Source organism: Apteryx mantelli, chromosome 8 (genome assembly GCF_036417845.1).
Source record: "Apteryx mantelli isolate bAptMan1 chromosome 8, bAptMan1.hap1, whole genome shotgun sequence".
Lineage (NCBI taxonomy): Eukaryota > Metazoa > Chordata > Aves > Apterygiformes > Apterygidae > Apteryx > Apteryx mantelli.
Window position 1 is genome coordinate 40,695,386 of NC_089985.1, and position 20,955 is coordinate 40,716,340.

At 43.1% G+C, this 20,955-nt stretch overlaps 1 protein-coding gene across 2 annotated transcripts in view; it reads left to right on the plus strand.

Moving 5' to 3' along the window:
- The window catches only part of CACHD1 (cache domain containing 1), a 110,746-nt gene that overhangs the window by 19,779 nt on the left and 70,012 nt on the right, over window positions 1–20,955 (plus strand). The window contains exon 2 of one of the 2 annotated variants that reach the window (XM_067301357.1): window positions 19,297–19,359. The exons of the other annotated variant lie outside the window; for it this stretch is intronic. Within the exon in view, the coding sequence (XP_067157458.1) occupies window positions 19,297–19,359 (63 nt within the window). The remainder of the gene's footprint in view (window positions 1–19,296; window positions 19,360–20,955) is intronic. 2 annotated transcript variants of the gene reach the window in all.

Consider the following 20,955-nt stretch of genomic DNA (forward strand, 5'->3'; position numbering starts at 1 on the left):
TCGGTGAGCGAGAGTAACCCGGAGGAGAGCCGCCTCGGGGAATTCGACGCAGCTCTGGCTGGCTGACGCGAGACCTCTTGACGAAACCGTAACGCGTTCGTAACCGCTGCAGCGGCGGGGAGGCAGCGCGCCGCCTGCAACAGCTGCCTTGGCACGCGTAGATAAAAGCACCTCAAACCAGCTCGGCCGCTAGCGCGGGGCAGCTACTCTGCCCGCTCGTACGAAGGTTTTTATTAGGCAACAGCTGTGGCCGTGCTGCCCGCGTGTATGCCAGGTCTTCCCTTCCCGCCGAGCCGCGGGGACTGCTCGTTAGCTCCCTGGCTGCCCGCGAGAGAGGATAATGTAAAATTAATAGACGAAGAAAGGCCGGCGATCCAGCACCGCGGGAATGCAGCCGGTCTGAAGTGATGTGCAGAAGATAAAACTGGCATGCTGATCACCCTCCTCGCAGCAGACTGGCGCATCTGTGCGATTTAAACGTTTTCCAGTGTTATAATCCTGGCGAGCTCTTGCCAGCTCTTTCCAAAGTCTCCAGTGACAGAGCCTGCCAGATTCTGTTATGTGAGAACAATTTTATTTTGGTGAACATTTTGTGAGAAATTTGAGAAATAGATAGGTGTTTTCTAACTTAAAAATTTGGAAAATATTTCTTAGTTTATGAACACAGTATGAAGGATGCTCCTATTCCCATCTGACTGTACAGTCTCAAGATCCTCATTTCCCAGTTACGGTATATTTAACTGATACAAATCTCTGTATGCGTCTAAATTTTTTTTTGTTTTGTTTTGGTATGAAAAAATAAGTTGCAAATTGGTGCCCATTTGTCCTGCAGCTGATGGCATAGCTGACGAGCTGCTGTGGTTTAACTTCATCAAATAAGCATCGAGTGGGACAGACCATATGAGACTGAAGCACGCACAGCGACAAGATCAATCCGAAATTGTTGTCTGGCTATTTGTGTTCACGAAGGATAAATTGGAGGGTTTGTGTATTAACCCTTAATATAGGAAGAGACATGCAAAAAGACCTTTAAGTCTGACATGGGAGACTTCTTTTTAGGCAGGCTGTTGGTGGGCATGTCATAGATATGTAGGTTGGAAAATACAGCAGGCATTGAATAACTGTTCAGGGCTCAGGGATGCCCTGTTTAATGTTGTGTGAGTATAGAGCTCCTCTTAATGGGAAGGTGGTGTTTTTAAATATTTCCAAATGTTTTGCTTATGCATCTATCCCCAAAATGGGAAGGCTTTGACCCTTCTGTAGATTATGTGCAGTCTATCCTTCAGTTAGGATGTAGAGCTTCTGTTGTATCTATCTGCTTTTGAAACTAGAGGAACAGATTTTGTTGGGATGCCTAAAGATGGTTGAGCTGATCTAGCAGCTTGCTGCTGTGCTCCTCCTCACTCACTTTTTTGCTGAGTGTTTTTTTCCCTCTATTTAGTGATGGTTACATGTGGTACCTCAGACGGTATAGTGGACCTCTTCTAGAAAAAAGGACTTGAAGGACTCGGGATTTGAAGAAAATTGTAGGAAACGAACAATGCTGGGGGGGGGGGAAATAAGGGAGAAACGTATTTTACCTGCCAAGTCCCAGTCTATCACCAAACTGCCGCCAATGGTTTTATTTAGTTTTCCTTCCTCCAAAATAACGTTTGCAATATGCTTGACGTGCCATAGTCCTGCCGTGTGCTCACAAGGGGAACAGAGGTGGGAACGCAGCGGGGCTCTGTCCCCTGGGCCGAACGTGCGCTAAGCTAATGGCCAAAGCGCATCCTTCAGTTGAGCTGCATCCAGGAAGAGTCAGGTTTGTGTGCTCGGATGCTGCTCGGATGTGGTTCAAAGCATGGCGTGTCAGGAGATTCACTGTTCTTGTAGGCATAGCCGGTGGCTTTTTGCTCTGCTGCTGGTTTCACCTCATCAGTGCTTGTAACTGTGAGTATTTGTACATACGTGTACAAAACTTTAACCTTGTGGAAAAAATAATTTTTTTTTTTTAAGGGAGAGAAGTGCTGTGAAATTTCCCCTATAAAATTACAGACTGGAGTAGGGGCAGGTGTTACATCTGAAATTAACTTTTTAATTATCTATATTAAAGATGAGTGCTTCTCTTTGCAAATAAAAGACATAAATGTTTTTCTTTTGGCTACTGTTCTATATAAGGGAAATGCAGAAGATGGTGTTTTGTACAAGCAAAATGAAAACAGACTCATTCCTGATAACGCTGTGAGGCCTGAGCAAGGAGGTTCATGTAGGCTGATGTGGTAAAAGGTTAGGGAGGATGGGGGAAAGGTATGTGTTTAATATCCCTTTTTTGGGGGGAAGAAAGGGACTCTGAATTGTTAGTACTCTAGAATTAAGCAACTAAACCTTTCCAAACACTGCAGAACTGACTAATCCAAACAAAGCAGGACACTGTGTGGAAACTATTCTATACTTCATTCTTCGTATTGCTAGTATAATGAAATAAAAAAAACTCCATGTCCTCGTAACTGTTAAATTTTGTCATGCAAATGCATTCTAGACTTTGGAAAGGATTGTAAAGGTTTTGCTCTGATTCTCCATGCTTTGAAGAAAACCTCTGTGTCCTTGCTGCTTCAGCTGAATAGAGGAGCAGCTTGCAGCAAGACATCAGCTTTTCAAATCGCTTTTTTATGAATAATAGCTTTTGGTTGTGAATAGGTGGAAATCGGATGCAGATAGATGAAGAAATACTGAATTAACATAGGCAACTAGTGATTGCTCTGTTTATGAAACAGAGTAGCTTTGTGAATTGTTTTAAACTTTTGTAATTATCATTATTCTTTAGATGCTGTGCTTGGATATTTCTTGGACGTCTGTTGGGTACCTAAGAAGGGTTTGGTTAGCATTCCACTTTTTTTGTAATTTAATGTGAAAGTCACCACCTCGTAATCCCTAACATGGGGAATAGAGTACGTACTGTGGTACATGTTCTGTGCGGATAATTTATGTTGTTCTCCGACAGTGAATGTGTTGGATGTTTCACTTGGCGCTGTGAGAGTTCAAATACAGAGAATGGTAGCAGCTCCCACCAGTAGGAGAGGTACCATATCCTGGCGGTGGCAATGTGACAGATGTCCCCAGCGGAAGCTGGAAAGCCACAGATTTAGCTAGGGACCTGTTGAAGATGCAAATGAGAATTGGTAGAGTTTACTTAATTCTTAGTGTTATAATTGCCGCACCATAACTTTTATCTTAAAAGAAAGTAATAGTCTGGAAGTCTGTAAATCCATCACTGTAAGATATTGCTGCTTCATATTGCCACTTTTTATTCATTCATTCATTCACTTGCAAGTTGTAGGGCAAAATAGGAGAACATCGTATTGTTAAAAATCACAATTTAGAGTTTTATCAGGCATTATAGAGAAAGGACTTTGGCCTGCATGGAGGCAGGACTTTGAGAATATTCCCAATATTTGATTTTTGTTTTTCCCCCCTTTTTAGTAAATTCAGTATTGTGTGGCTACTTCTTGGGGAAGCTACCTTTAATTCTAACCCTGAAATAAGTGCCATTGCTTCGTAGTACCCTACTGCATTACATGTATATTTGGAGGCACATTATTTTTTTTGTAACCTTTGGAACTTTTATATTTCCTGATGGCTTTTAATTCTGTAACCTTGGCCTTGTGGTTGTATCCTTTTTTATTTAGGAGGGAAAAGACATGGAAAAATTAAAGTTGGGGGGGGGGAGGCGAGACAAAAGCGAGGGTTGCAACACTAGGAGCTATGTCGTTTTTAGGGTAGTTCTTTAAATTTTAATTTAGGGATGTAAATCTGTAGCTCAGTCTACACGTGACGTGATTTTCTTTATAAAATCCTCCTGACAGCGATGCCTTGAAGGGAGGCAAGGGGATCTGTTGGAAGGATGGTATTCCCCTTCGGATCGCCGTGTTAGGAAACGATGCCTAAGACTCTCCAATCCCTTGGTTTCCCCCAAGAGCCGTCACATTGTTGTAGAGTGTTTGTAATTGGATTTACCTTTAAAAAATTTTTTTTGTATTAGATTGAACATAAAAATGATTTTAATGAAAGATGAAGAAACTGCCTTTCTTCTTGTTCTTCACGTTTTCATCAGTCTGTTTTTTCCATTGATGAAGGGGTATTGGTAACGACTTCCCAGTCAGCTTCAGGCGTCTCTGCGGAGTGAAAACGCACGGAAATTGTGGCATGGAAAACTTTTGGAAGTTAAAATAAGGGTTGCAGGTTGAAACAGGGAGGTAGAGTTAAAATTGTGCTTATCAGCAATTTATTAATTTATTAAGCTAAAATTTATTTTGTACATTAGAATGTATTCATTAATTTAAGCTAAATAAATTGTATCAGCATAATGAAAGATTTTCTGTCCAATTACTTACATTTTTTGTTTTCTGACTGTCAAATACTGAAACAAGTGTAGTTGTAACAGTGTTTGACATCGGGATTCTCATTCTGAGCAGCATTAATCTACTCAATTCTGCCTATATTCAAAGCAACATTAATGCTTTTATTTCTCCTCGGTGTCTGAACTCACTAATCCTAATACAAAAGTGGATTACAATGTCATTTCTGCGTGCCCAGACATACGTGCGCTACACACATAATTACGTGGAAAAGCAAAATAAAGGGAATTTGTTGAGGTTGCGGAGTTAGAGGTGGTCCGCATACAGCCTTAAACCCCTAATTGAATTTCACGTTTAGCGGAGCTGCGGGACGGCGCTTACCTTTCCGCGGCGGCAGGCGTTTGAGCGGGGGCAGCTGGTGACGGGGGCAGCCTCTCCTGGCTGCCTGCGCGTCCCTCTGCCCCGCGTGCCGCTGCCGGCAGGATGAGCGGCGCGGGCTCCTTTGCCCGGGCTCGTTGGCGCCGGCGTAGCTTTTTACATACCTGTCGTTCATGTGTACGCGTTTCATTAGGAAATGGCCGGGTGAAACGCTTTATGAGCCTAAAGTACATATTTTGCTTGTTTTGCCACGTTACCCAAAAATATACGGACTTGGAAGTCTGCACGTGTAGCCGTTTAGTTCTGTGGGGGGGAAAAACAGCACCAGAGGATTTAAATCTTGCTTGCACTAACTTGGTCTCTTCTTTCATTTGTTCTTATTTCATCGGGAACGTAATGAAGTTATTCTGAGCGAGCGCAGCAACAGCGGAGCTCCCACCAAAGTGATTTTTTTGTTGTCCATTCAACACAATTCATCCTGTGTTCCTCAAGACTGGTATTATTACACCACTTTCAAAACTTTTTGGAATTACAGGGGTTAGTGAAATACTGTTTTTCATTTTCTAATGCAACAGTGTGTAGCAAATGTAGGTTTTTCACTGACATCTTGTATTTCTGAGTTTGGATAAAATTTACTCTAACATAGATGAAAGCTTGAAAAATTTCCTGAAAACAAAAACTATTTTGAGGAAGAAGCTGACATTGAGCATTCTAATTTCAAAACCCCTTTGACTGATAAATATTTTATGTGCACTGAAGCATCCTCAAATATTAAATATGAATGAATGTTAGGGAAACCTTGCAGTACTATAAAACATTGAGACTTTATAATTCCAAGTGCAAATGTCTGCCTAGGGATTCTTGATTATTTTTAATGGAGATGACACTGTACACGTGGCCAGCATGAGTACTTCTTAAATAAGGAAGTTCATATAAGTAAGATCTTCTGAAGTAAATCACAGCAGAGATTTATTTTGGGTGAATGAGCAGTCTCTTCTCTAAAGGTTCAAAAATAGTTCATTTAGACAAAGTTAGACATAAATTGGGATTTAAAAAATGGTCAAATAATTCTCTTCTGTTTTGAAACAGAAATTGTTTTAATTGTATTCATCTACCAGGAGCAGTGGAGCTCACTTTATAAATTGTAAATGTTTGAGAGGAAAAAGCAGCTTACAATAATATTTACAGAAGGAATGAAAAATAGTAGTTGCCTCAGTCATTGTTTTAATTTTTACAATGTGTATACGTGAGTCCTCTGATCTTCTCTAACAGATACAGCAGCAACTGACAATGACATCATACCAAAAAGGAATTAATGCTGCCATTATAAATTTCCTGACTTTTTTGTTTTAGTTTTTGAAAATCTGGTTCCTTCCAATTTAGCTTCCTTTTTTTGTAGTGGAAATCTGTTCCCAAATTCTGTTGTTTGCTCCCCGTTCCTCTTGCCCTTGCAGCATTGTGCTGTGTTGACCATCGGTCACAAGACAGTGCGAGCGCGCAGGATCCTAGGACTGTGCTTGTAGGCTGGTAGCCATTATCTGGCACATTTTTGTCTGTTTTTCAGGTTGCAAAACATAAGTTTAATGAGAGTCAATTCTAGATTTCCTCTACAGCTCGGATAGTACAATTCTCAGTTTAGTCTATTGTCACCCTCTCGGGGCTTTAAAGGCTGCACCAGGAAAAAACAGCACAAACCAGAAAAACCTGGTGCTGTCTTAAGGAAGAATCTAGGCTGTTTTTAAACATCATAAAAGGCTTTAAACATCAGAAAAGCCATTCCGTTGCCTGCAAGAAGATGGTGCAGGTGGGGAAACCAGCCAGTCCTGCATGGTGAGTGGAGGGGTCGTCTCTGCATAGGTGAAATACTTTCAGAGATTTGGGGGGAATTCTGCCATCCTGTTTTTCTTGAGAGTGAATTCCTCTTTCTAAAAGCAGCTTAGAGACATTTCAACTTCTAATTTGTGGTCTGATCAAACGCAGTAATAACTCAAATGTTACTCATCTCAGTACTGTTAATCAGCAGTTCATCAAAAGAGTGCACACTGATTTTTGAACTGAGGTTTGGTGTAATTTCTTGCTACTTAGTGTTTGAAAGATAAAATATATTGTAGTAATTTCAGCAGTTTTTAGAAGGCTGGACTCCTACCATTTTCAGTTATGAAATACTCCGGTTGCTGTTTCACTTTAGGAATGATACTACTGTTCTCATGATGTTTATTTATGATAATATATGTAAAATGATAAACACTGGTTTGCTAATTTTCATATAATCAGAGCAGCAGATTAACCTTTGGTTTGCTTTCGGATTTTTCATAGGCCTTTGCTATTTAGTCGCCTTTCTTGAAATAGGAGTTCTGCTAAGGTTGCTGTTGTGACAAGAAAAGCAATAAGAAAATAATTTTTGTTTTGCTTTAAAGCCCTAGTTAAATAACGACTCCCTGAATCATGAAAATTTGTCAGGGAGTCTTGGACACCGATATGATATCTACAAAAGTTTGTGCTTAGCTGTCAAATCACTCAATCTGTTTGACTGAAATAATTTGCATACCTGAATGCTGTTAAGCTAACTTCAACTTTCTAGTGTTCTTCATATATAGAAACAGGCACAATATATTAGATGTGTATATTGGGGAGACCCAGTATAGAAAGGGAAAAAAGAGGTTTGCCAAAGAGCTGTCTTTCTCCTTTTCTGTTAAGATGACTTTCTTTGTTTAAAAAAAAAAGAAAAGAAAAACAAAACACCACCAGTAAAAAGCTAAATAGGAAGAATATGAAGATAAAGGGCTGTTCTTTATAAAACAGGTGATAACTTTTGCTCCCAAAGGCTCGCTGTAGAAATTCCCCTGGCATGGACTGGGTGAGCGTCGGCTCGAGTGAGGCTCTGCAGCAAGTTTTGCTGCTCTTCAGCACTTTCCCTCATTAAAACCCGAGTTTTCTCTCCCTTTTCTGCGTTGGAAGCTACTCTGCTCTTGATTAACACTGGAGTTTTTGTTTGTGTGGGGTTTTTTTTCTCCCCCTTTTCATGTAAATGATGTCTTGTGATTTTTTGCTTGCTTTTTTTTTTCCTTTTTTAATTAGAAGAATAAATGCTCGCATTCATGCGCAAGTTGCTTTGAAGTGCTGTAGGAATTCAATTCGCGAGCCTCCCCTTATTTTCAATTTTTAATCTTTTTGTCAGCAGATAACATCTAATGGCTCCGCTCTTTCCAGATGACCGTATTTATTTTCTGTGGGTTGCTCTACCTCCTCCTGCGCTCGGAGATAACGAGTTAAACGCGAGGAAGAAGCCATTGGCGGGCCGGCGCTCGCTGAGCGCGGCCGGGCGGTTGTGTTGCACGTAGGCTCGCGCCACACCGCAGCTCTGCAGAAGAAGGAGGACAAAATCGTTCGAGGACTAACCAGTACTCGCCTCCCTGACGGGGAGCTCCGTTACTCTTGCTGTTGCCACCTGGTCTGCAGAGAGCTGGTGATCGCGCTCTCGGCTGGACCAGCCGCCAGCGATCGCCTCAAAAGTGGTTTAGCAGTTTCCTCTAGAAATCAGCATCTTTGGTTCTCCTGGCCTCTCGCTGTTACTTTGCATCCGTACTTTTTTTTCCCCTCCAGGACAGAGTGTTTACTTCTGTTGTAGGTCTGTTTAATTTTGCTGGTAGTGTCAGACAGTCTCCTGGCTCACGAAATGACCGAACGGGGAAAAATTGTCAGATAAATAATCTATTAGTGGGCTGGCTCGCTGAGTTCGTTCCATCCCTGTTTTGGGAACAAAAAGAGCGAACTGATGTTTCTGATGCTGGCCGATGAGTAGTTTTGTTTTCGATAGCACCGGGGTGAAATGCTGTTTCCTAAAGCTCGCAGAGAATATCGGGGGACTTCAAAATTCCCATTCAGAAAGAGCAAAAATTAAACTACGCACAAAAATTAACCTAAGGATCTCTCATGCTATTATTTTTCTGCTTTTGAAAACTATGAAGATTAACAGCTTATGCACCACTTTCGTATGGGGGGGGGTCACAGCTGTGGGACTCGCACCGTGCCTGACCAGGGCCGGCTCCCAAGCCAGGGAAAAAGGAGCAGGGGGGTCGTGCCGGGCCGGGAGGAGCGAGCGGACGGGTGCAGCGGCGGCGGCTGGCTGCAGGTATCGCTGCCGTTCTGGACAGCCCGGGCTCCTCGTGCCGCAGCGTTCCCGAACTTCAGTGAAGTCGTCGCTGTTTTACACCTGGGAGACGGTGTGCCTCGGCTCCAGTGCCCGGGGCGCACGCGGTACTTAGCGTACGAGCACGAGGACTGATCTGTTAGCGTGGGAGGATCAAACTTCGACGTTGCGCAGGGTTGAAATTCAGCAATTATTTTCAAATAACCTTAAAAACAGTTTAGAGAGGATGACTAAGATAATTAAGATAATGTGAAGTGTTTATCATCTTTGGTTGATTTTGTTTCTTCTTTTAAAACTTAATTGAGAAATTAAACTTTTTAAGAACAAACAAATCTTTCGAGAACAGCTTTCCAAGCGCAAAGAATTCCTCTGCTCCCTTCATCTCCAAAGGGAAGACTACAGAAGATCGTATCAAGGAAGAACAAAGGCAAACGAGGTGCTTAAGCAGATGATCTTAAAACTCTTGTACTTTTTAATGTAAGTAGTATTATAACGCGAGAGCACTCTTGGACACCGACTCATGCAGGAAGATACTTTCATACAGACCGCCTGTTTCAAGTTATTGCCCTCGCATGTTATTTTTCTCTGGGAAAGAATGTCGGTGCCTTGCTTGGAAGCAGATGAAACCGGAGCAGGGCATGTTTCTGAGGCTGTAAACTTCCACCTCCCTGAATCGAGGCAGTATTAGGCAGTTAGCGTTAAGGAGCACGGCAGCAGTCCGAGGAAAGGCCGTTGCTGTGGTATTTGATGTGTACGTTGATGATTCTTGCTGAGAGATCCTGAAAAACGATACTCCTGAACATTTAAAGCAAACACTGCCTTAATTACATTAGCTTCAGCCCATTCGTTTTATGCACAGAGGTTCAATGTGAGGATTTATGATCATAAATTCTTATGTTTAAGCTTGTCATTTGGGGATTTTTTTTCTGTTTTGAGTAGATCTTTCTTTAATATGTCACTCTAGCCTTGATATTTCTGCGATGCAGCATTTGTCCGAAACTGAACAACTTCTGCCTTGACTGTGCTAAACAGAAAACAAAATCATGTGCTCTCAGGGTCTGGGTCTTCTTTCTTTCTTTCTTTCTTTCTTTCTTTCTTTCTTTCTTTCTTTCTTTCTTTCTTTCTTTCTTTCCTTGACTTCACTGTAAAATTATGCAATCCTAGCTGGAATGTTATTCTGCTGAATATTTTTGCTGCATGTTTGCTGTATATTGAATTAATGACCAAAGTGGAGAAGCACATCAATTAGACTAAAATGATATAAAACTCTTTTGGCTATAGGACTGCATCTATTTACATGTTTAAGTCTGCTGCTTAAATGTTTCGCTGTTTTTACTTAGTCATTTTTGACATTAGCTTAAAAAACAAACCAAAAAATGGAGCCCAGAGATGTCTGAATAGAATCAGATTTCAGTTTAATTCATTCCTGATAAATGCTTAAATTAAAATAAGTTGGCATGGAATAAAGAGGAGCTCTACGAGGCTGGGGCAGGTGGAGACTGGGTCACTAAGAGAGAATGACAAACAGGAGCTATATTTTAAAATTCTGACATAGCAGCCTAGAGGTAATTCAGTATTATTATTTGAGTGGTGGGCACAACATCCAGCCAAACACCGTCTAAGAAAGAAGAGGTCTTTTCAAGAAAGAATAAAGTGCACCAAGAAGCTGAGGGAGATTTAATCTGAAGATTTCAGAGCACTGAGTTGAAAAATGAATAATCAAAAAAAAATCAAACTAATGCTGATGGAGTACCGTTGTTTAGATTATTTTACCTTAAAATAATTTACAAAAATGTGTCAGGATTCTGCAAACTGATGACCTGCATGTGCAGAACCAGGCTCGTGCAGGTGGGTGACTTGGCAAACTCCTGGCCTCATGTCTCTGTCGGATCTTCTCGGACACGCGCCAGAGACGGCCGGCATCCCGGGGAAGAACGGGCAGCTCCTCTGCACAGGGCCCCCTTTTGTGCAACCATTTTCCTTTTGCAGAGACTCCCAGGAAAGGAGATAATTAGAACTTATTTTGGCCACTAGTAGCCCATTTAGATATAACAAGCCCATTGGCAGCCATTAAATCCCTCGCTGAGATGGCTGAAAGTCACCATCCTATTCATGGATAAATAATTAGTAGTTTATTTATTTATTTTTTTTAAGCTGTGAGTGCAAAACTTGGAACTCAAAGACAACATCTTCCTGTATTTACTTTGCTATCAGTTGCTGTGCTGTCTTCAGCTATGGCTGGTTATAGAATATTAATCTATTTTAAATATACTGTAAATATAAAGAAATCATATAGATATTTTAAGTTTTACATCCTATAGGCTAGAACAAGGGATAGGTGTAGGGAGGAAAAAAATCCACTCCTACTGGGAAGACCATCTGCTTTATATTTTAATGCTGGGTAACATAACTTTCCTTTCCTGAAATACTGCCATACACATTGTCGGGAGTATAACTGTAGTCAAGTTACATTGGCTAAATGAATAATCTTTTTAACATGTGGAACTAATTTTCTAAGGGTATTTTACCCTCTCACTCTCTTTTCCTCCCTCTTCTCTGGGCCCTTAAGGAAGAAGAGGAAAAATCTGCTGGGTTCTTGATTGCATTTTTGGCAGTTATTCAGTTTTCCCTTAGTTTTCTCTTGTTGTAAATGCCTGAAGTTTGCCAAGGAAACGCATTTATAAGACTCATGCTCTAGCCTGACTGTTTGCTTTCAAGGAATGTCGTACCTACTTACCACCTGCGGTTCTGTATACAACTTGTGAAACGCTTGGAAAGGCTTGTACCTCCCGCAGTCTAATGATGTTAGATAAATTATAAATACTGTCTGAGACGCTTTCTACCATCAGAATGAAGATCGGACCTGAATACCAGCTGTCCGGAGGTGCCGTTCGAGCTCTCTCTGTTGAACAAAATGTTCTGCCCCAGTGGTGGCCGTGGAGGGGGTAGCGCAGCCGCGGTCAGCCAGTGCAGAACGGGGCAGGATTGCCAAAATCGGAGTATTCACCCATCTGTCTTGCCGCGGCTGCTTCCAAAGGCTGCACATAATGCTCGGATATCATAATGGGAGCTTGGTTCATAAATAGCCAGTTGGTAAAACATCTTCATTAATATACAAAAATTGTGAAGAGGGGTGACACTTTCCTGCTTAAAATGTTCTGTAACGTTGGGGAATGTATACGGCCATGCAAGGGTGTGCATGTGCCTCTATATCTCTGTATAGATATCCGCAAATGCGTGCACACAAGTATCTTGAATGCCAGGAAGTTCTGTGTTCGGTTGCGTATGGCAAAGCTATGTCTGAGAATCTCAGTCGCTTCTCAGAATTGAATTTTTTTTCACAAATTCCTCTCCATTCCAACAAACCTGGTATAAAGTTAACGTGTAAAATAAGCAAAACCATTTAAGTGAAGATGCCAAAGGAGTGTTTCAAACGATGATGTGGTTTAACTCCAGCGAGGCAGATCAGTGAGCAGATGATAATTGTGCCTGTTAGTAGCATATGGAGCCTCCCTGAGCACGATGCAGAAGCCGGCATGGGCGCGAATGGCATTCTCGCACCGAGAGAGAGAGATGTGGAGTGAAGAGGAACGCAATTCCCGAGTGGAATGCAAATGCCGGTGTCGGACATGGACCCCAAAATGTTGTTTGCTTAGGTACAACCTGGTGTATTTTGCCATAATTTTGCAGTCACTTATCATAAAAATACCCAGAGTAATTCCTTTGTCTGAAGACTAATATGGCCGTTCTGGAGAATAAGCTGAGGCTGAGAGTAGTTAAAAGTTAAAAAGGATGGTTGGAGATATCAGATGTGTCCTAAGCATCTGTTGCACATTGAGTTAAAGCAAACCATTTTGATACCAACTGCACATAAGGTATTGATGCAGCTGGCGACATGAGGGATTACCTTTAACTTTTCGGTCAAAAAGAACCGTTCTGCAGCTTGGTTAACTGGCAGTGGCCCCTGCAAGAGTCTGAAGTGAGAGCTCTGGTCAGGCCTCTGAACTCAAAGCAAGAAGGTTTTACCTGCTTTATAGTTATGTGCTGGGAGGTGAGTCAAAACGTGAAGATCAGGCTAATTATTCTCCTGTCCTGAGAATCATTGTGAAGATTTCCTGCATCTGCAGGGAGCCGTATTGCATTCTTTTCTTCCATAGAGTTTATTTCCTCAAAGTAGGAGAAGTTGATCTCCGGACGTTTTCTTAAGGTTTCAAGTGCACCTATGTGTGTTTGAAGCTAAGTGGCAGGAGATGCAAGAGGATACAAGATGCCCAACAGGTGAAGACAGGGCTGTATGCTGCTCCCCGTTAAAGGCAGGGGATGAAATCCTGCAGGATTCCCACTCACTTAGATAAGAATAAACCTTTCGCCCAGAGAGTTTTTGGTGATTGGAAAAGTCGGTTCGGGTTGTGGCTCTGCCTTTTGTCTGCCAGTCAAACCGGGACCCTTACCCTGCTGCGTAGCGGTTCTCTTTGTTTGCACCGCGAGCACGACGCCGCGCTCGGATTAAATTCCTTACGCGCAGCAGGGATGCGGTGGCGGTCCTTGGCAGGGTTGTCCCCCATCGGAGGGGGGGTAGGTGCAGAGGGGACCGCCGAATTACTCCCCATGAGGAGGATAGGGGGAAGGGGAGCAGGACACGCGGCAGGGAGGGCGCTCTGAGAACGAGAGTGAAAAAGAGGGATCGAAAAAGGAAGTTTTAAGTAGATGGTGCTAGATGACCTGGGGCAGGATAGCAGAATTCATAAGTCTTTAAATTCCCTCCTTATTTTTATTTAAAGCGCTGCTCTTCTGACAGCTGCCGCCTCGGGGCTCAGTGTATTGACTGAGCTCCGGCTCCGCGGAAGCACCGACCTGCGTTTAGCTTGTGAGCTCTCTCTCCGATTTCTCTTTGTCTGCCTCTCTGATAAGGATATTTGTTGATGCTTGACAAATGATATAACAAAACATGCTTATTAGTTAAATCCTTCCTGAAAACTTGCTTTTTTTTTTTTTCTCCCCCCTCCCAAAACCACTGAACCCGTCTGTCCCTGGCTTAAGCAGGGTCTGTAGTAATGTGCTGCCGTCGTCGCTGTTCTCCTCTGACTGATTTTGCCCAATACTATGTCTCCCTCCAGTTCGCTTCAAGTATCTTAAATATGTGTTGTAAATTCCTAGAGGAAAAGTTGAAGCATGCCCTTGATCTCATGGGAACCCGCTATTTAACGTTTCTCGGTTTTAGAAAATGATAACAAAACATAATGTGATACGGTTTCAGGCACTGCAAAAATAAACTCTAGAAAGAAGCCACAGGTTTCCCTCAAAACAATCTATTTCTGCAAGCTGCACCGTATAAAGGATTTGTCGTGTATTTGTTTGCTCGCCGCTTTTTAAAACCTTTAAAATAAGAAACGGACCCTGGTTAGTTGCTGCCTGAAGTTAAAGTACTGCAGTCCTGCCTGGTTAATACGGCTTGTATTTGACACACGTGCGTTTTGCTATTGCTGTTTATTAGCGTTCTTTTTTAATATTGTTCTTTTTTCAAATATGACAAGAGTAGTCTACATCCAAAATTTGCTGGAAAAAAGTTTATTAGTGACAGTTCTGAAGGCTAAAAATTACTTCTCGGGAGCCATCTAGAATCACAATGTGAATAAGTGGAAAAGAAAAAGGAAGAATAACTTATACATTTACTTAGAGGATGTTAGAGTTATCTTTAAAGTCCTTTTGTCTCTCCTAGTCCGTTTGCTGTGGAGCCTTTGGTGGGTGCTGCCCTGTGAAACTGCGTGTAACATCGGCTGTGCCGACTCGGGCGGGTGTCTTTCTGCCTCTCGTTAACCCCATCACCCGCGTGCCTCGGGCAGGGACCGGCAGCGTGGTCCGCGCTGAGGGTTGGGGCCAGCACTGGCAAGAACGAATGGATTTTTTTCTTTTTTTTAATAGCGTGAATGCTAAACCAGCTTCAGTTTATTTATGGCTCGGTGAATATTTTGCAAATATTGCATTCATTTTTCCCGATGCTCTTTGTCTGTAAAGATGTAATTTTTTTTGGAGACGGGGGGGGAGATGGATTCGTACCTGCTCTGGCAAACGGAGTGGATGTGCAAATGGTCGACTGCTGGATTAGCAGGTGAAGCTTGTGTTCGCTTGGAGGTCTGGGGGGCTGGTTTGGTTTTCGATGCAGTGCTAAGAGCCACCTTGTGTGGGGGTGGTGTGTGCTTCCCCCCTTCCCTCCCATTTTAACTTTGAGGAGCTGAGGATCCAACTCAGTTGATGTTTTACTTTTTTATGCTAAGCTCGATTTAGAGTCATTTCCCGAATTTAAAAATAACAACCTTCAGCTTCGACAATTTTTGACTAAAAACGTCCTGGGCCTTGTTTCTACGCATCACTGACCAAAGCCTGGGCTACCTCTTGCCTCTGGTTTGGTAGGAAACCTGACTCCTTTCTGCCAGGAGGTGTCCGGCGTTGGGTGACCTGCCCATCCGTCACTGTCGAGCTGCACCTGGGGAAGCCATCAGCCGGCGGCTTCCCGAGCCGTCGCCGGGAGGGCTGCCCGCGGGACCCCGGGCTTGCGCCCTCTCCTCTATTCCCACCTCACCCCCTCGATCAAATGCTTGTTTTGTTACTCAGAGCTAAACGCGAGGCGGACCCAGCTGCACTGAAATGCAAATCCCGAGGTTCAGATCCTGAAATGCGGTTCAGAATGTGGGTTGGAAAACAAAGGTTGATAGGTAGTTTTGTTTTGTTTTGTTTAAGTGAAAAGCTTCACTGCAACCAAGCCATTTGGCTGGCTGAAATACGTTCTCTGAACACGCACGGCGGGGACGTGGCCTCGCTTGGAAACAACTGTTTTCGAATCTTTAAAATTGCTGCTGGGGAAAGGAATCGGAGAAGACTGACGTGGTTGATTAGCGCCCCGGATGGACCTTATGTTAGGAAAGGTGAAAAACACCCAGGCTTTTTCCTGAAGGAAGGAGCAAACTACTGGGGAGAGATGCCGGGAGAGAACCTGGTAGCGTATATAAGGGGTGTGTGTGTGTTACAGTAGTGTGTGTATATATATATACGTGATATATATAATACATAAATAAGTAACAGGTAGTGTAGAGAACGTAGTTTTATTATCTGCAATGTGACAAGAGCAAAGCTGCTTGTATTTTAAATATGGTAGGTTTAAAAACTTGAGAATTCCTGAGAAAAAGATTTTTATTTTTTTTAATGCAGTTCAGCAAGATTCAACAAGAAACTGAATATTTATAAAGGTGATAAAAATCCAGCTTAAAATAGTTGATGATAACTGCAAGAGGGAGGCGAGCAAAACCTGGTGCTCCGGGACGTACGGCAGCGTGCGATCCCGAGGCATTAGTCCCAGCCTCGGAGCGCCGTCCGGGCGGGCGGCGAGGGGCTCCGGCAAATCCGCTCGAACGAGCGTCTCGTTGAACCCTCGCGCGGTCGTTCCTCTTGGAGCGCCCTTAGCCTGCTGCCATCTGTTAAGCAGATTCAGTTAAACCACGAGGGGTGGGGAGAATATACTACAGATGCTAATATACTATGTAAACTCCAACGAGCAAGTTCTCTTAAATATTTAGACTATTTTTGTAAGGTTGTGGAGCTCATTTACGCTTCGTCTGGGAGGTTCCTTTAACTTCATTTGGAAGTTATCGCTTAGCACTGCTTTTCTACTTAAAAAAGTTAGACGACACGGAGTGCAAATGTCGACTTGTACCTTGCATATGTATTAGAAAGAATGACGGGTAGGGCATCGTTAGAAGATGTTCACCGAGCTTTGATTTTTTGCTTTTGTGGTGTTTGAGGGTTTCTTGTGGGAGAGTAAAGAGAGGTGACAGGGAAATTACCTCAATACAACAGGGAGGTATTTTTGGCTTCAGATGCAATCGCGCGTAGATGCTTTGGATGGGAAGCAGATATATTGAGTAACGGTAATGTACTGAGATAGTGGACAAGCAGTTAACGTGCAGCCACCGGGAATTCGATTTGTGGTGGCTCACGTTTTTCTCCAAATGGTGTGACTCTTATTTAGGTTTTACTGTTGGTTTAGATTCGTTGTCTGTGATAGCAGTTTGACTGACGGGCTCCTGCTAACCCCTCCGTGACACATGCAATTTTAATTAAAAAAAAAAAAAAAAAAAAGTAGTAGTAGCGCTATAAAATTTTCAAGACCTTGGTTAAAGTAAAAATCAAGCTAAAATAGGTTAAACAACATAGTTCAGTGGCCGAATAACTTCCTGCTAGCTTTGTGACTTATATAACCGTGTAAAACGTTCTCGGTCATTATTCTGGAAGTTCATAAGCGCGGCTCTGTGTTAAAGGCACGAAGGACGGGGTCGGCCTTATACGGGGGACAGAGCTCCATTCTCGGTAGCTGACAGACTACTTCCTTCTCGTTCCTTTTGATGTCTGGAGACTAAATGCTGCGTGGAGAGAGAAATTCAATTCATTTAAAACATTTTGCATCAAAATGACATGCTTTAATGTATTTTCTTCTGATGTTTAAATTATCTTTTCATCTCATGGGGGGGGGGGGGGGAGAAACGTGTTTGTAGTTTAAGTACCCAAGAAGAACTTTAAACAAAGGTCTGGGAGAAGAGGAAGTCTCAATGTACGGGCGGCTTTTAAGAGTAGTTGCCTTTTTTTTTTCCCCCTTCTAGGCTCTGCAGGACTTGTAAACTGAGGAGATTTATTGCTGCCCTTCCAAATGCTCCTTTAGAATTAAGAGTTCGCATTTCTGAAATTCCTGACGTCCTCAGGAGGGAGGCGATAAGGGAAAGTGATGATCCTGAGCAGAGCAGAGCAAATGGAAGGGTTTTCCAGGCTGCCTCCGCCGGTGATGTCTGCGTATGCCCTTGCTAGGGGGAAATCAGCTAAACCCGCGCTAGGAGAACTCTTGAGGACTAAAGATATTAAATATATGATATCCATTTTGGATGGATGGATGAAGATATTCATTTTGAAGGAAATCTTTAGGAATTGCAGTTGTAACTGCTAATAATTCGAATAGCCGATTCTAGCTTATTATATTGCTGTAAACATGAGGCTTACTGATTTCACCACTGGTATGTTTGAAGTCATGGGATGCAATCGCCAGCAGCTCGATCTCCCCCTGCATGAAGCACTAGGAAGGGGCGGACAGTCCCTCTCCCTCTGGGACAGGCTCCCCGTGCCCTTGTTCCTGCAGCAGGTACCAACAGCCTGCATCTCCTATGGGTTTGGGCTTTTTCCCTATAGAGCATACGGTATGTTTCTGGTTGAAAATGCCGGTGTATGCAAGGAAGTATCAGCATTTTAATAGGGACCTGCTGGAAAAACTGTTTCAGCCTCCCTGTTAAAATTCTTGCTTTGACGGAGGATGCTTGCTGCAGGGCCTATAGCTCTTCTTGCCACCACGTCCGCCGGGGTGCAGTGATGCCTGCGCAACCAAATGCGTGACGCTGAGCCTCCGAAAAGCTGTGCTTTGCTCCCGAGTGACCGGTGCGCCTCGTGGACTGATGGCGCAGGGCCTCGTCCACGTGGGTCTCGGAAGCGAGCAGCGGCGGCGCTAACGCTTTTGCTGGGGGTGGAGGGGGGTGTCCCGAAAGGAGCCCGTTGCAGGGGGCTACCGCAGGCACGTAAATGCCCCAGAGCACTCACTTGTTTAAGCATTATCTTAAAAAGACAAAAAAACAAACAAAAAAAGCTTTTAAAACTTGTTACATGTTGCAACTTGCTGCATTTGGGGGATTAAGCCTCTGTTGTATTATGCAGCCACTGCGTATCGCTACTAAGACAGGCTGCCAGAGATTTTAGACAGGTTTCTAAGTTTTCCAGTGGGGATGGATGCGCTATCCCTAAGGTGAAAGTCGCCCCTTAGAAGCGAGAAATCCTCAAGAGAAACTTGAGAGCGTCGGGCGAAGTTTTCAGGGCTGCCAAAGTCGGTGGGCGCAACGCGATCTCCCGCAAAGGCGAGATACCGGATTAGTATAAATTCTGCCCGCAGCCCGTTGCGTGTAGGTGAATGGTTGGCACCTGGAGGCTGTTTGGCTTGAATTCCTGGGATAGTTGGAAACACCCAGTACTTTAAAAAATAATTCTGTTAAGTTAGATGTTTAGCATTAGGGAACAGTCATAGTTTGGAGGAGCAGTAGCTTTTTGATGTGAAGCTTTTTAATTGCATTTTATGTCAGTTTGATAAATTAGCAGCTGTTTTGAAAATACTGTTGTGTGTTTACCTTCAAAAGCACAAACAACCCTCTCGTGTAGATACAGGAACATGAATTGCTTACGTAAACTCAATTACCCTTAGGTAAACCCGCCGTTTTGGACCCCCCCCCCCCCCCGAATGAAACGTTGCTTTTCTGCACAGACTTCTTCCCCCGTGCACACTTTGAAACTGCTTTATCGTGATGGTTGTGACTAAACGTCTCTGACGCCTCCTTTCTGATTTTGTTTCAGAGGATATTCAACTCCTTCGTGTACACGGAAAAAATATCGAATGGAGAAAGCGAAGTCCAGCAGGTAAGCCCGAACCCCCTCCCCATCTCCTGCTACCTGCCGAACACGGATAAAAGGGCTGTTTTGTTTTAAAAGCACACGGTCAGTCTGGAAATCGCAGTTCTCTCCGGGTGTGTTTTAGCCGCTCTTCCAGCACACGGCAACCGAGAGAGCAGCAAGTGGAAGGATGATTTTATCAGCTTGGCAGGTCTGCGTTCCCGTGGAGAGGCTTCCCGCCTGCTTTTTGTGGGGGTCCTGCACCGAGCGACGAGGGAGATGCGGGCAGGGCAGGGACCCTCCTGGCTGTTGGTGTCTCGCAGGGACAGTCTCCTGTTAGGGCTCTTTGCGCGCGGTTTTTCTTAAGGGAGCAAACTTGAACATAGTCTGAGGAAAACCAACTCTTCGATTTAACATTAAGGCGGTGTATCTTTTAACACGTGGGCTTATTTGCATTTTAGTACTTGTGAGTGCATTTGGAAAATTAGTTTTGGATAAATTTTAAGACAGGTCAAATAAGATTTAATGTCGTCTTTAAGAAATTCAAGTACTAATTGCATATTCTCACAACTTCCTCGTCATGGTAAATGTGATCTGTTGTGATAGAAGGGACAAAAATCGTCCTGTATAGGCAGCCTGGAGGCTAGAACAAAGAACTGGCTTTTCATCCCGGTTTAAGCATGGACTCGTTTATACAACGTCAGCAAGTAACCTGACCTCCTTAGACCCCTATCAAACCAGTTTTAATGCTCAGTAAAAACAAGAGCGCCTCAGAGCGGAGTTCTCCCGGGGGAAGCGAATAGCTCTCCAGCCGCGCAGGTAGTTTGGGTTGTGCATGAACTGCTGTTGTGTGTTTTCAAGAGCATATCAGTACTTTGCATGCGTGTGTGTGCGTTAAAACTAGAAATGTATATAAGCAAATTAGCACTCTAAGTTATGTTTACAATAAAGTGTTAAAACTACCAGACAAAAAATTTTTTTTTTCCAAAGAAAAAGTCAAAGCAGAGATGTATCAAATAGGATTCTGAATTCACATACAATGCGCTTAAGCTTTGGGCAAGTTTGAATTGGAGAGCAGGGCTCAGCTCCCTTTCTATTTCAAAAGATATATGGTAGCCTCTGATAGGATTACGATCCATGTAGGAACTAAGTTAATCTGCAAGAAATAGAATAGTACAGGAAAAATTCCAGCAACCCTAGGTTTTTATTTAAACAAAAAATACAAATCTTTGGTGTGGAATCCTTATCCTGTCCTGGCATTAAGCGGAAGTGTGTAATAACATGAGCACATAACTTTGAATGTAATATCATGTGATTAATGACCTAGGATTGAAATTAGATTTTTAGATTGAAATCACAGAAATTTCAAGGTTAATCTCTTGTGTGTGTTACAGTAAAATTGACAAAGTTTGGGGGGGGGGGAGCGGAAGTGTGTGCGTCACCTTTGGTGCGGCTCGCATCCGTCTCTTTTATTTTTGTTTGGTGTGATAGCGATGTGTATGGGAAGCACCAGAGGAAACTAGAGCAAAGCATTAATTCTAGTAAAGTACCCGATTTCTGATATTAACCATTGCTTGACCCAATGGATAATAATGTCCAAACCCAGTAACAGACGTTTTGCTT